Here is a 15766-nt window from a genome sequence, read left to right as displayed (position 1 = left end):
AACGTTCAAAATGTTTTGAATTCATTTTTGTGACGTTAAAGTGTTTTCCTGCCTTAAAATTAAATGTCTGTTCAACGTTAGAGATGTAGAGAACATTTCCAAGAAATCAAAATCCCCTAAAGTTTAAATGTGGCTTAAACAACATTTCATATTCGCGTTCGTTCACTCCGCCTCACGAAGCCAGGCTTATGGCATTAAAAACCCCACACCTGTCTGAATTTAAATGTTTTCAAACACTGGCGTTAAGTGCTCATTCCGCTCATGTCTTCTGGAGTATACAAACTCTTTACACAGGCACGTTGACAATGTTTATATGTTAAAAAATAAAATCACTGGGAGGGTTCCTGAAAACCAAGCCGTATCAGAATATTAGGTTTACGTCAAGTTTAGCTCCTCCCACTCACAAAGAAATTATACGGAGATCAGAAAATAGGTAATTTGCCTTAGACATAAAGACTGCTCGATTCTATAGAGAGGCTGGAAGACAGTTTTGTTTTACACACACACACACACACACACACACACACACACACACACACACACACACATATATATATGAAATCACAGAAATGTTATTAATTCAAACGATAATAATCAACTTTCACTCTAGAAATCTTTTATGATCACGGCCATTTTGCCATGTTCAAATCTAATTCTTTCCACGAGAGGGCGACGTTTCAACACAATTACCTGTAATCCTCTCAATTAAACGTTCCCTGTGTGCATGAGCGAGACTTGTCATTTTCTGCATCAATTCTAATATATTCAGAGCTCAGAGGCTGGTTCCATAGCCTAAACCCAACACGCACACGTGTTACTGCAATTAACTCAAGTATTTAGTGTCTATATGAAAAGGAAATTCACCAGTTTTGCGTATACATTCAGAGTAAGTCAGTTGTGGAGACTTAAACTAAGTCACCCAAGGTGTTTAGAGAAGAGATGGTTGTAGGGGAAAGAGAGGTTACAAAAAATAATAATAATAATAACAGGGAAAGAATTTGTTATATTAAAATGTTTAGATTGCTGAATTGTAATTTTCTGTTAAAAGTGCACTGGGTTAAATCACATTTTCTAGGATTAATAGGATTAATGTGGGTAAAGTTAGTTATTTTAGCAATGTCATTGAAACAAGTGTATTGTGTGTCCGAGTAAACCTGTTTGAAAAGCGTGGCTGTCGGTTTTGAGCTTTGGCAGTTGCTTGGCCGAAGGTCACTTTAATTAATTCACTTGTGATTCCCGCCCTCTGGTGGCTAGGTGGGTAAACTACAATAACACAACAGTCACTTGTTGACATGGCTAGTGCACTTTTGTGTTTTCTGTTGTAGTATTTCCTGATGCTGAACAATGAGTAGATTTTATAGTTTCTGTTATTTCTGGAAGTTTTGAGGCTTTTTTTTTTGTAATTAAAGTTTTGTCTTCAGCTCTTACACATTAATAAGTCCTCTTTTATATGATTTACCAGAGGCACTGTTTCTTCATTGTTGTGTTCTTGATTATTACACTATAAATAGTGTCCTACTCTGATTTTATACCACATATGGACAGAACCCCACCCTTATATATATATATATATATATATATATATATATATCTTAGGTTCCACACTGTTAAAGTTGCCAGATCCTCTGTTATGCTACCTGAAGCATTTAGAAATGGGGTACACCTTTGGTAAGCCCACCTTTGATTTTAAATAGCTGTGCTAATATGGTTTGTTTAAACAGAGGATTTGTGTCCGGGTCTGTGGGCATATAAATAAACACAGGGGGTGCTGGGTTAAAAAAAAAGAGCCTCACAAGTTCAGATGGCACCTCCGCCTTGTGGTTCAAGCTGCCGTTTTTATCCAAATCCATCCTGTCTGCCCCTTATCCTGTAAACATACCTTTTCATTCAGAAACTGTGCAGCAGCAGTTATTACATTGAACACCTTGAGTAAATTAAAGAAGCCGCTGACACATCTGTGTTAATGCATTCGGCCTGAACTTTTGAAAATATTTTGATTGAAGCTACCTACATGTCTGGAGAAGAATAAGACCATTGTCTGAATTCTGTCGTGTAACACATCACGCCTTAAACATCAGCCTTAAAGGTGAATTTCACCAATTTTCCACATTTCTGTGTAAATTACATTGTTCATAGTGGAGAATTTAATTATCCAGGGGAACCAGGGGGTCATGTTTACAACACAAACACTGCCTTTTTTCCATTTTGAACTGTCAGCCTACATGTGTCTGAGCTTTTATGGGTATTTAAAGTTTATTCAGGTGAAATATAATATGACATATGCCTCTCTATAATGGTTAGATTAAAAATATGTTAAAGACTATAGACTTATCCCAAAGCAATGTCACTGAGCTGAGAACTTGTAACACATTCACAATAACAGGTTTCTGAGAGGGAGCTTTTAGTAACATTTAGACATCTGGTTCCTATCACTGCCACTGTGAGCAAATATTTCTTGACAGGTTTCTCTGGAATGGAGCTGTATATAAAATAAATCATTTGAATTACTTTGTTTACACTGTAATGCTTTATTTCTGCTGAAAATGCAAAACTTCAGTGGACTACTTCTTTAATGCTAACACACAGTATATTTAGTGAATAACTAAACGCCTGACAGAAGGAGATGTTGGCAGTGTCAGAATCCTAAGTTGCCTCAGTAGTGTGGAGCCGTGTTGGTTTTATTTTTCTTAAAGTCTTTTTTGTGGAGGGGTCAAACCCACACTCCTCCCTTCCTTTCTCTCTCTCTCTCTCTCTCTCTCTCTCTCTCTCTCTCTCTCTCTCTCTCTCTCTCTCTCTCTCTCCCTCCCTCTCTCCTCTGCTCTCGCTCTCTCTGACTGTCTCACCCTCTCATTCAGAGAGCTGAGGTTATACGTCACTGTCTGTGGAGCTATAAACACAAGCTGCATCTGTCCATCCAGCTGTACTTCTGCACACAGGCCTGTGTCAGCGATGAGCTGATTCTGTCCAGCTTTTTTAGTTATACAAATATTTCTTTTCAGCACTCAATGCAAATTTGGATCCCCCTTTGAAGAGGTGAGTAATGCATCCATTTCAAATTAAGCTCTTTTTAAATTTCATAATATCATTTTCATAAGCAAACTATGATCATAATTATACTAGCATCAACTGACCTTGGGCCAATAAAATGATTACATCAGTTCAGTTACATTGTTTTACTAATGAAATTTCATTTTCCATTTCATAACCATTTTTAAATGTTTTTGAGATATAAGATGTGATGTTTTGACAGCAATATATTTTGAATATTTCATATCTTTATCAATATATCAAAATATCAGTGGTAATTTTAATAGGAAAATAACCAGGGTGGAAGGTTTTGTACACTTCTGTATATTCCACTGGCTTTGCAGATTTTATAGGAATTATTTTGTTCTTGCACAGTTTTAACATCCATGGGTCCTACGATGAGGAGATGGATGCTGGGTTTGCTGATGGCCTCTCTGATCCCGACCTGCACCAGAGGACAGCAGCAGGAGGATGTCCAAGCTGGTTTGTTGGTCTTATTTACCACTACCTGACCAAATGTAGCACTGTGCTCCTACAATGATGTACAAACTTGTTTTAAATGCTGTAGTGATTTTTCTGATGATTGTTAATTGGTACTTGACAACAAATGATATTTGTTTGATTAGTTTCTCCAGAGCTTTTTAGAAACACATCACACTGGTCAAATAACCTCACTGTCCACTTTATCAGAAAATCCTGTCTTGTACATTCATTGTACATCACTCTTCACTTCTCGTACTCTCACTTTGTGGTACACTAACTTTTTGCAGGCTCACAACACAGCTGTACAATTACAGACTCTAAAACATCTATGGTGCACAATTTACAATGGCAATTACATTGTAGTAATTATTTGCGTGTTTGACAATTCTCATCACACCTGTGATACTGACATGGTAGTGTTTGTGATAATAGTGACACAGATGTGAAACACTTAAGTGTAGTCCTGCTCCAAAAATATCTATTAAAGTGTTACTCTGTGGTCAGAATCCTCAGCAGTAGCGTACACAAAGTACAGATCTACTGCAGCGAAGTGAGGGTTTGTATTAAAGTGGACAGTGAGTATAGACCTGTGGGCAAATGCTTTCCTGGCCTTGCAGGTTGTAGCACCACCTCAAATGACTTGGTGTACATCATCGATGGCTCTTCAAGTCTTGGGGCTTTGGATTTTGACACGGCCAAGCGTTGGCTCATCAACATCACCAGTGGCTTTGACGTGAGCTCCCGGCACACGCAGGTGGCTGTGGTCCAGTACAGTGACACTCCAAGGTTGGAGATACCTCTAGGCAGGCACCAGAACACTCAAGAACTTCTCCGGGACATCTCTGCCATCTCCTACATGGGGGGAAAGACCCAGACTGGTCGTGCCATCAAGTTTGCCACTGACCACGTCTTCTCCACCCCAAACCATACCACCAAAGCCTCCAGGAACCGCATTGCTGTGGTCCTAACTGATGGACGGTCCCAGGACGATGTGGTGGACCCAGCCATGGAGGCCAAAGCCCAGAATATTGTCTTGTTCGCTGTTGGCGTGGGCAATGAGATCACGAACGCCGAGCTGGTGTCCATGGCCAACAAGCCTTCGTCCACTTACGTGCTTCATGTGAAGGACTACACCTCCATTGGGAATATAAGGGACGTGATGGAGCAAAAACTCTGCGAGGGTGAGTTAAGCTCCACATTTTTGGGCAAGGCGCCTCACAATTCTGGGCCTGGAGGGTCACAGAGGCCATTCACCATCTAATCCTGAGGATGATGTCTGATTTGGAAATGATGGTTGCACGTGTTGAACACTGTTTAGTAACTCATTTGAGATGCATGTTTGGATGGGGAGCAGGATGAAAGACTACTGGATGCTCTGCAACTGGGACTAATGATTTAATACAGTGTGCTCTTTCATTGAAACCTATTTTGTAATTTATCCTATTCCTTCGGGATTTCATTCCAAGCCAATTTTTATATGGCCCATTTCATGGAAAACTTATGAATTTCATTTCATATGAGGCTTATTTCCTTTGAATCCATAGTTGTTGTCCATATGCCTGTTAAACCCTCTGCAGTTTAGTCCCTTCAATTCAGTCTGATGTATATGACATGTTTCAGCATTGACTGTTTTTTCAGAGAGGCTATTTCAGACAGCCAAAACATGCAAATGCCATTCATAAACCTCAGAGTAAAAATAAAACCAAAATATGTTGGACATGGACTGTTAAAAACATGTGCAAGCGAGGAGATGCAAGAACTGAAAGAATAGTTCAATCCAAAATGGTTGCATAATGCTAATTAGTGGCTACTAGTTTCCATTCATCATTCTCTAAATTAGAATGTTTGCTATTCCTTCAAGTTTAATACTCTGTCTGTCTGCAAGAAATGTGCCTTCCATTTATTCTAATGTAAATTACATGATGACTTTAGACTACTTGATTGTATGAGCTTGTCACACTCTAATCCTCAGAGTCAGTGTGTCCTTTGAGGATCGCTGGTACGGTGAATGGACAGAAAGGATTTGACCTGATGAATCTAATGGACATTGAGGTGATGGCTAAAAAGGTCCAGGGATCTCTCATATCAGAAGGTGCTTACCTATTGAGCTCTCGTTTGGACCTCACTCGCAGCACCAGGTAACTTTTGTAGTTTCTTTCTTCAGGGCCCTCGTATTGGATTTTTTCCTATCTGTAACACTGTTATGAGAACTAGTATAATGTTTGCTGTCTGTGAAATCTTGTGAATCTGTGTTATGCTTCTAGAAAGCAATGAGGCGTTCCTGATTTGAAAACAGTTTATATCTCCAGTTCATTAACAGTTTTGTAAATGTAAATTGATACATTTTACAGGGATATCTTTCCAGAAGGCCTTCCTCCTTCATATGTGTTTGTGGCCACCCTGCGTGTGAAGAGTCCAGCTCATCGAATGAAGTTTGACCTCTGGAGGGTTCTGTCTGAAGACAGGGTCAAGCAGATTGCTGTGGCCTTAAATGGAGCTGAAAAATCAGTGACCTTTACCAGCACCAGCACAGTGAAGAGGGAGCAGACTGTCATTTTCAATGACAGGGGCATCAAGGTCTGTCAGATCTTTGAAAAAATTATAATTTTTTTGCTCAGATAATTCTTGTTGATGGCGCAAGAAACTTGATGTTCTTGGTGATTCTCCTAAACATTCGTTGGAGAAAGAGCATTAGACAGAAAGCCGAGATGCGTTATCTCCACCAAAACCGAAATACACAGTGTTGAATTAATTTATAGGCTCTTCTGTCATTTCATGTGACCTCAGTACTGTCTAGAAGCAACTACAGAGTTATGTTAAAGAGTTGTCTTATTTGATTCTTCTTTACTATGGGTAGTCCTGCCTTTTTTGAAGGAACCAGTTTGGAATTTCTGTTGACATCAGAGTTTAACACACAGTAAATGTCATATCAACGTATTTGATTGTGTCTAAGTTTCACATGTACTTCACCAAATAATTTTTGGAAGCTAATGTTCTGTTAAAGAAATAATGAAAATACCCAATAATTCCTCTATTCTGTCTCCTCAAAGAGGCTCTTTGACACAGATTGGCACCAGCTGAAGTTGCTGGTGAGGCCCAAACGCATCACTTGTTATCTGGATGACGTCTATGTGGAAGAACAACTCCTAAACCCAGTGGCTCCCATTTACATCAATGGCAAGACACAGGTGGCAAAAAAAGTCAGCATAGAAACCACTGTTCCAGTAAGTGGCTTCAACATTTCATTATTCTGTCCTCAGTTTAATCCCAAAGTGTATTTTATAAACCACTCTGCCCTGTACGCTAACCCAGCTGCTCGTTTAAACTGGGCTAGCTGTGGGATTCCAAAACTGGCATGCCATTTAGCTCTTGTAAACTTTATTTTGATAATTCTTCAAAATGTGATGTGAGAAAGCATTAATTTAACCATCTTCAAGGCTTTGCTTTAATGAGTAACACAGCTGAATATCCTAAGGTTTATAAGCAGAGAATTATAAAACACACACAATATGCATGTGTAACAGAGTTAAAATATATGTGTTCTAACCACCGGTTCTAACCACCGGTTACACATGCATACAACTAACATATGTAATTTTCCCCACATTTGATGCATGCTAATGTGTTTTTAATGTTATTAGATGGATAAATAACTTAAGCAAATATGCTAATGCTGTATGTAAGCTAGTAGAGCCTGCTAACATGAAGGGCAAGGCCTCATGCTAACTTTTTTCATGCTCTCCTTCAATTAATGGTTAGCCTTAAATGAACTTAAGTGATATATTTTGTGTCTTGTTCAGATTGTTCTACAAAAGTTACGGCTTTACTGTGACCCTCTCCAGAGCGAGAGAGAAACTGCTTGTGAGATATACTCTGTGGTAAGATAATGCTAACTGTTTACCTGCATAGGCCACACAATTTCCTCCTACCCAAACAAAAACCAAGAAAAAACAAAAACAACTCCTTCACTTTCTAACGTCTGCTTATGTCTCTATCACAGGTGGATGATAGGGTGAGTCTGCATTCAGTCTCTGGATTTTAAAATCAGTATGTTTCATTAAATATTTAACATCTTAGTAATAGATCATATGTACCTAATGTTTCATTTGTGTTACAATGCAGTGTCCTGTGGATCGTGCTCTTGCTGTGGAGGGCTGCGATTGTCCTAGTGGTAAACCTGGACCACCCGGCCTACCTGGATCTATGGTGAGCAATTATAACACATTAGATTTATTGTTAACTCTGCATTTCTTTACATACATTTTTAGAAACATGGCCAACCTTGACCTAAAGTTAGCTGTAATTAAATCCCACTGGCAACTAAAATTATTGTGAATTCTCTTAAATAAATAAATCAAATATGCATTTTACGGTTCGGGAACAAAATAATGAAGTTAGACCAAAAGAAATTAATTTAAATGCCAGGAAAATAAATGTTGCATGTTCTTGTATAACGGTTAATGATTATTATTAATGTAAACTGACACTGTGTTGATAATTAGGGCTTTAGAGGAGAGAAGGGACGAGAGGGACCCCCAGGGCCCGATGGAAAGCCTGTGAGTATATTGCATTCATTTCTCAATTATCAGCATGCTTATGTTCTCAATATGGAGTAGTACTTTTAAAAATATGAATCTCCTTTTCTTTTTCATTTCATAAGGGGAAGCCTGGAGAAAAGGGGGCACCTGGGGAACATGGAAGGAATGGGGAGAAAGTGAGTGGAAATGTATTTATTTTAATTGACAAAAATACTTTAATTGAATTAGAGAGGTCTAAGAGACTTGTTCATCTAAGAAGGATAAACAGCGTCAATGTTGCGATGGACTATTTGTTAGCATTTTGTTAGATGGTTGAGTGAGTCAGTGAGTTGCCTCACACCTAAAATATCATCATTGCAAAAATAAATGAAAGGTGCCTGTGTCCATCATGCAATTAGGATTATGATATTTGTTGTGGGCCTATTTGCTTTTTCTCTTTATTTACTCAGTCTTCCACCTCCGTTTACAGGGTGAGGCAGGTCAACAAGGACAAAAAGGAGAGAGAGGCCTGACTGGTGCCAAAGTAAGTCATATAATCATACATTAAAGTTAGCATAAACTCTGCCCACATTAGTTATTTTGAGAAGCAGTTACACCTTTACTTTGTGCATATCTATATTTTTCATGTAAAGAAAAGTGAGAATTATTGTGTGCATCTTCATACTTTGCATTACTTTTAATGATTTTGACATATGTCCTACTTTCACAGGGAGATATCGGAATGCAAGGACCACCAGGAATACCTGGCCCACAAGGACCACCAGTAAGACAATCTTAAAATGATTGTTCAGCCAGAAGTTAAATAGAAAGTATCTTATCCTAAATGGTGTCTGGTTTTGAAAATCCATGTCTTAATATTCAATAATTCAAGGCTGTATATTTATCACTGTGTATCCTGCATACCTAAAATCTACTTACGTTTATACTGAAGCTATGATGGTTTCAGAGAATGTATGTTATATATAATTGCTATTATATATAAACATGGACAAAAGTACATAGCATAGCTTAAAATAGTAGTAGCTATTTTCTAAAAGGCTGATTTTTATTTGTATTTTTACTCATTTGTAGATAATTTTACACTCCATTTTACTCCAACTTACGTATGCTTCAAACTTGTTCGGTTCCTTAGGGCCCAGGACTTTCAACATGGGATGATTTGGGAGTAGAAGGAAGCAAGGTAAAACAAAGTAATGTCTATATCACACAGAACACAACAGTGTTGTGCCATTTTTCATTTATCACTGATCTAAATGTGCTATTTTAAAGGGAATCTCAGGGCAACCAGGGGAAATGGGAGCCCCAGGAGAACCTGGACCAGTGGTGAGTTATATGATCTTGCAGAACATCCTTTATAATCAGTAATTTAATATGGGTGAGAGCAGTGCCTGAAAGCAAAGTAGAATTACTACTGCTGGTAAAGAAACATACAAATTGTGTACAAAAAAAGATAACAATACATGGTACAGAAATAGGCAACGTGCTGCTTCTGAAATAATCAGCTCCCAGAAACTTTCCCCCAAGTTTCCATATGTTTATAGTTTAGTTCAATTTTGCTCACATTTTTTCCAAAGAAGCAAATTCAATGAATGAACCCACTTTCAGTGGCTCCTTCCCACAGCTGCAGATATTTGTTACTTCTCCCATTTAATATTTCAGCTTTTCCCTTAAATCTATAATTTTGGTGAGACTGGAGGCTCATAACCATGCCTAAGACCAGTTGAGTCTTGCACTGTCCCTTCCAGGAAAGACCACTGAGCATTCCCATTGCAAATGAACACAGAGTATGTACCAGTTTCAGAGTATAAAGTCCTGATGAATTACACAGTTATATAAGCTTAAAAATATGTACTAGATGGATTGCCCACTGCATGTCAAAGAATATCTTTAAGTTGGCGTTAACCAGCTGCAGATTCTTTACCATTTAGTTTGAATGCTATTCCTTCTTAACATATGCTGTTTATGCACATATATGTAGAACTATCCCTCACAGAAGTTATTATTCAATGCATTGCCATCTCAGGGATTAACCGTCATTCATTTGTAGTTTTCAGAATAAGTTGCAGGCATCATTTTCAGAATGAGAATGAATTTACAACAGTTGATAGGATAAAGTATTAATTATATTTGTACTATTTTTGATGAACTCTTAAGTGTTTTATGGAATTGAGATTTGTAAACTAAACGTATTTTCCATATAGGGGGAGCCTGGGGTGCCTGGAAATGACGGACTCCCAGGGCCAGTTGGGCCAAAGGTACAGTAATACCTATAATTACATCTTGCAAATGGCTTTATTTTCCTCATGGTAATTACTATTCCACACCTATCCCTGCTGCTTTAAACAGGCATGCCATGAAACAGTGCCAGGTGTGCCAGGTTTACACCCAAGAGACATGCTTTGGTGGATGCTTTGATATGACAAGCTACTCGAAGCTAGAAAATGTCAAAAAGTCTAGAGGTCCTGCTAGCTCACATGGGAAAAGTCTCTGCAGGTTTATTTTTAGCCACTCAGGGGCATATTTGTGGTTCTGCTTGCGTCTTTTTCATCCTTAGACGTTTTTTAGTGTTTGCCAACAGGAGGCAGACATCTTCCCCTTTGGGAAGCTAAATAAAGCAGCCTTGACGCCTAGGACACGGTGGGTAGATGACACAGTCTTGTGCTTCAGGGTTAGTTCACTGTCCTTTGGAATGTAAAGCATGGGACTGTTTAGAGTCAAAACACTGACAGGAAGTACTGGCCTAGTTCTTAGGGTCTGGCTAAGATGAGTTTTCATCTGTCAACATTTTTTAAAGTTATGCGTTTGACTTAAAATAACAGCGTAAACCAAACCATCATTTTATCCGTCATAGTAAGTGGTCATTTTGGAAGCAAATGCCATATGAGCATTTTAAAAGAGCACATATTTCAGTTTGTCATTGTTGTTAGTTCGTAAGAGTGAAAAAACATTCTGTTACACTGGGAGAAATTTTTAAAAACTGCAATATATAATGTCGAGTCGGCCTCAGTCTATAACCTAGTGTCAGGACTAGGCCAGTTTTAACAGAAAGTGCTGAATGTCATATCAGAGAAGGGAAAAAAGATCTGTAACAAATCTGTCCTGAAATAACACACATTTGTTGAAAACTGTTCATTGAACAGCTTAGTTGTAAACCAATACTGGGTCATGTTTTTATCCATAACGTTAATCCAGATATATGTACTGCTTTTACATAATTGGTTTTAGACCTCTTGGAATTTAAATTTGAATTGTGTATTTGTGCATTTGTGCATTGATTAAAATGAGCCTTTCTTGCTGCACACTGATATTAGAGTTGAGGGGTTGTATGTTCACCGTATGGTTTTTAACTGAGGCTTTTCTAGCTTCACTAGGAGGAGAAAAGTGGTGTCTTCCACTCAAATCTATTTTCAGCCTCTGCATCTGCCCCAGCATCTGCGTAGACTACTGCCCAGGGGGAGAGTCTCACTCTCTCTCTCTCTCACTCTTGTAACTTGTAACACCATTCTGCTTACTGCCCCATTAAGCTGTGCAAACTTTCCATCTAAGGGCTTTGATAAGTCACTTGGCACGGTTCAATGTTTGTTCATTACTGATGATTGGATACAGGTCTGTTTTTGGAAGATGTGACATTTGGAGATGTAAAATTCACTGATTACTCTAGTAAAGGTTGAGAGATTTTGCCAAGCTTGTAATCCTGTAAGACACAAGGTAAACAGCAGACCACAGGGGGCTGGTCTGCTAGGGTAGGTTTGGTTTTCTGTCCAGATTAGTGTGACTGTAGTTTTCTCCATCATCTCCGAGCACTCCTCCCATTTTGGCCTCCACCCATAGATCAGAGCACAGGTCTCTGCCCTGCTCCCCATCCCCAGAGCGGCGCTGTGGCAGAGATTATTTAACCCAAGCTGGTTTGATGTGGCCCAGTGGATAAAAGCCCGCTTGGGGTGGGTTTGCCAAGGCACAGAGTCCCGCTGGAAGAGCTCTGTAATGATAGGGTTCGGGCGCATGTGCTCCGCAACTGTAAAACCAACCGCCCTGCTGGACCTGCGCCCATAGGCTTCAGCGCCCCTGATCAAATGAAAGATTTGGTAGATTCAGTCAAAATAAGTACATTTTGAAATGCGCTGTATACATAAAAACACATTCAGAAAGTAATGTAAGCTGAAATTACCATATTAGATAAAAGAAAATATAACCTATGGCCTGTGCAAACGTTGTGGTACTATTTATTTATTTATTTCCACCCCAATATTACAAACTCACTACAATTTACAGAAAAAAACATGTTATTTAAAGTTGTTCTTAGGGGTGTTCACACATTTTCATTTGTCAGGATACTACACTAATTTAGCTGAAATAATTCTCCAGCATTTTTCATTCTAACCTCTGCTATAGTACCAGCAAACAAGTTATAAACTATAATGATAAATAAGTTACTTATTACAAGGACAGTAAAAATCCCATTGACTCAAAGCTTACCTATTATAAGTTTGCTTCAATCCTGTGGGTTGATGTCCTTGTCTCACTTTGCTTAAGTGTTGTTAGAGATTAGGTTGAAAAACACTGGAAGTAGAGCGAGGCTGAAGTTTGTACTCACCTGGTCAAGTAAAAAAAAAAAAATTAAAAATGATTTCTACTGATTTATTAATTTTTACAGATTGGAAAAACTCATACATAATAAATGAAAATCTATTTATGAATTAATTATATTAAATTCTTCATATAAACAACAAAAGTGCATTTACTGTAGGTTCGGGTGTGTACTTATTTTCTCTTAATAAAATTCATATAAATATATCTTAACTATGAGTGCCAATACTTCAGTATAGCACTGTACAGCAAAATGTAAAGGACTTCCTTCTTTGCTGAAAAAAAAAATTCATTCCCTCAAAATAGTTAAGACTAAAGTAAAGGTGCAGTCTCATAAAAGCAGCATAATTGGCGCCCTGGACTCGGCTCGTGGAAATGATTTTAGAGCGAAGGCTACAGGCTGCAATTATTCTTGTTGTGCTTGAGGAATACTATATGCTTTGTGTGAGGTCTGTGCATATCAAAGGCTTAAGGCCATGATATGCTGCAGCTTTCTTGTGACAATGAAAGGGTGTTGGGTATCATTGTCTGTGGCAGTGATGGGCACAGCCAGTGAGGGATGTTCTGATATAAGAGGCTCGTTATTAAAAGGCAATTCAAACTAGAAAGAAGCCTCTCTTAGCAAAAATGCTTCTATTATAGTCCCCAAAAGCTGCTGTGGTACGCATTTTTAAAACACCTTACCTTTAGTACTCTTTAGAATAATTTTTAACACAGCTGTGTAATGAAATGGTTAAAAGCTATTCATTTTTACAGTTTAAATTGTATGATATCATTTCCTTTACCTGTGATGGTCCTGAGACTTTTATCAGCTATCTTTTAATAAATTCTATTTTCAGTAGGATCTATTCCTATAAAAACCTTGGTAAATAAGAAGCTGTTCTAATGACTTGCCTGTTTAAATTAAATTGGTTAAAAATAAATAAAATAAAATATGGGCCAGGTGTATAACTGAATTTTAGGAGGTATTTGTAGGAATTTACGTCTAATGTGTTACTGTGACACATTGCATGCACATGTCCCCAGAAATACCATGATTAAAGTCCGTACATGATAGGTGACCACAGACCGCTGAAGGAGGGTCATATACAGAAACCTTCTCCAAGGTTCCAGCTTAAATGTGACCTTTAATTTGGCTTTTGGGAAAGAGCAAAAATGTAGAAACTTCTCTCTCTCTCTCTCTTTCTGCCTCTTTTAGGCGTAGCATATTTTAGATCTTAATAACATGCTACCTCAAAATTCATACTCACTTTCCAATTAGATCGTGTGCATGCTGCCGTTGTACATGTAATTTCTTCAGTGAAATATTTCTTTCATTTACAGAATGTAAAAATGCAGCCTAAGTGGCAACACCCCCATGTTAGCTTTAAGCTAATTATATCCTGCTTAATCCATGTGTGTAACTTTTTTTTTTATAGCTCTGCTATATCCATGTCTTCTGTCTGGAAACATACTGTATTTAAGTGTCCAGATGTGCTGTGAATGTGCTGGGTAAATCAGGAAAAAATGTTAAGACTGAGGTCTGTACCGTTGCTGTAATTTGGTCTATGAAGTTCATTAGTACTTAGAGGTGGCACGATATAGTTTCTGCCTTTCTGATACGTTATGGCTAGCTTGTTGTCCTTATGTTGTTATGGTGTTACTTTGTTTTATCATATGAAAGGGGATATTCTGAGATATTTCAAGCTGAATTTGCACAGATATTATCAGATATTTTCTCTTTCCCCACCAATATCCAAGCTAACATTTTCTGCTCGTAACTTTAAGTTTAGGAGGCTATGAAACATGACTGTCGGTAAATTACCTATATATATGCAGTATATGCAGTTCCCAGGGCCAAATTTTCCCATGAATCTGTGTTCCCAGGGCCCTATATTTCAATCAAGGAAACTTGAGTGAGGCAAAATAGGGTTGAAGTATTGGGCCCATGGGAACAAAGATTTGAACATCAGGCCCTAAGAGTATAGTAATTTCTTCCAAAATTACAAAGGATGTACATATAGCCTGGGGAACATAGGGCCCTAGAAATATAGGGCTGGCATTTCAATCAACAAATTAAGGGCTCTGGGAGCATAGGGCCTTGGGCACATAGGGACCACAGCCATCAAACAAAGAGTTTGATTCCCAGCAATGGACTAGCCATCCATGGCTGGGAGTCAAAGAGAACATAATTGGCATAATTAGCAGGCAATATACTACACCAAGGGGTCGAACTGTCCTCTAACATCGCTTGAGGAGAGCTTAAAAAACTCATGCTAGCTGTCACCCTCCCAGCTTGGTAGCGTTATGTGACTGAGGAGAACTGGTTAGGGGGTAAAAACCCAGTTGGGTTTTTAACACACATCTATGAACATGTTTAATTTCCATTGTGATATTTGCCTTTTTTACATTATAATTGTCTTCTTGTTTTATTACATACTGATGCTACACCACAGTAAAATATAGTATCCAAATTTATTTTAAAAAATTCTGTAGAAATGCATTGTAAATCATTATCATAAGGGGAGTCTCTGTTTTCAGGATCTCATCTGGTTGAGTTCTCACCCTACGCTTTGGTCAGACTTCTCCAGCTTCTCTTCTTCAATATTTGCCACTATTACTTCACCTTGTGACCACTTTTAAGAGTTCCTACCACCTTCTTATTATCAAAATGACAGGGTTAGATACTCGTGGGGCAGCCAGGTTTGGCGCTTCAAAGGACACACAAGCATGTGGCTAACCTCATAAAGGGGCAATGAAGGTGACATGTAGTGTGTGTGTGTGTGTGGGTTTGTGTGTGTGTGCTTCAATTCTCATATGCTTCTGAGACCACATATACAGGTAGAAATATGGGGCTGTATTCATTAAACCACCAAAGTTCAGCCTTAGAAGTTGGTTATATTTTCAGAGGCTGGTTACAGGTTTAACAATAATTTAGAATATGAGTTTCAATTTGTATAGTTTTTAAATGTTCCTTTATATTAGCCCCTCCCTGTGTAAAGAGCTGGGAAGTTATGTACTCCTGGATTTTACATTTATACTCAGTATATTTCCTACTTTGTTTTAACACTGAAATGTAATTTCATTTTCTCTTTTGCACATCACTGTAAATGCTAATTAATTAGCTACATATTGAGTAATCTGCATGTGTC

At 38.3% G+C, this 15766-nt stretch overlaps 1 protein-coding gene across 1 annotated transcript in view; it reads left to right on the top strand.

The window, feature by feature from the left end:
- The first annotated feature begins 2938 nt into the window (after positions 1-2938).
- The window catches only part of LOC136679066 (collagen alpha-1(XXI) chain-like), a 29901-nt gene continuing 17073 nt past the window's right edge, over positions 2939-15766 (top strand). The window contains exons 1-16 of the mRNA XM_066657346.1: positions 2939-3033; positions 3403-3510; positions 4128-4691; positions 5483-5648; positions 5862-6087; positions 6561-6734; positions 7311-7388; positions 7511-7522; positions 7633-7716; positions 8013-8066; positions 8171-8224; positions 8518-8571; positions 8758-8811; positions 9181-9228; positions 9318-9371; positions 10250-10303. Coding sequence (XP_066513443.1) covers positions 3414-3510; positions 4128-4691; positions 5483-5648; positions 5862-6087; positions 6561-6734; positions 7311-7388; positions 7511-7522; positions 7633-7716; positions 8013-8066; positions 8171-8224; positions 8518-8571; positions 8758-8811; positions 9181-9228; positions 9318-9371; positions 10250-10303 — 1773 coding nt within the window. The 5' untranslated portion in view covers positions 2939-3033; positions 3403-3413. The remainder of the gene's footprint in view (positions 3034-3402; positions 3511-4127; positions 4692-5482; positions 5649-5861; positions 6088-6560; positions 6735-7310; positions 7389-7510; positions 7523-7632; positions 7717-8012; positions 8067-8170; positions 8225-8517; positions 8572-8757; positions 8812-9180; positions 9229-9317; positions 9372-10249; positions 10304-15766) is intronic.

The sequence above is a fragment of the Hoplias malabaricus genome, chromosome Y (genome assembly GCF_029633855.1).
Source record: "Hoplias malabaricus isolate fHopMal1 chromosome Y, fHopMal1.hap1, whole genome shotgun sequence".
NCBI lineage: Eukaryota > Metazoa > Chordata > Actinopteri > Characiformes > Erythrinidae > Hoplias > Hoplias malabaricus.
This window is presented reverse-complemented; position numbering and strand designations above follow the sequence as displayed.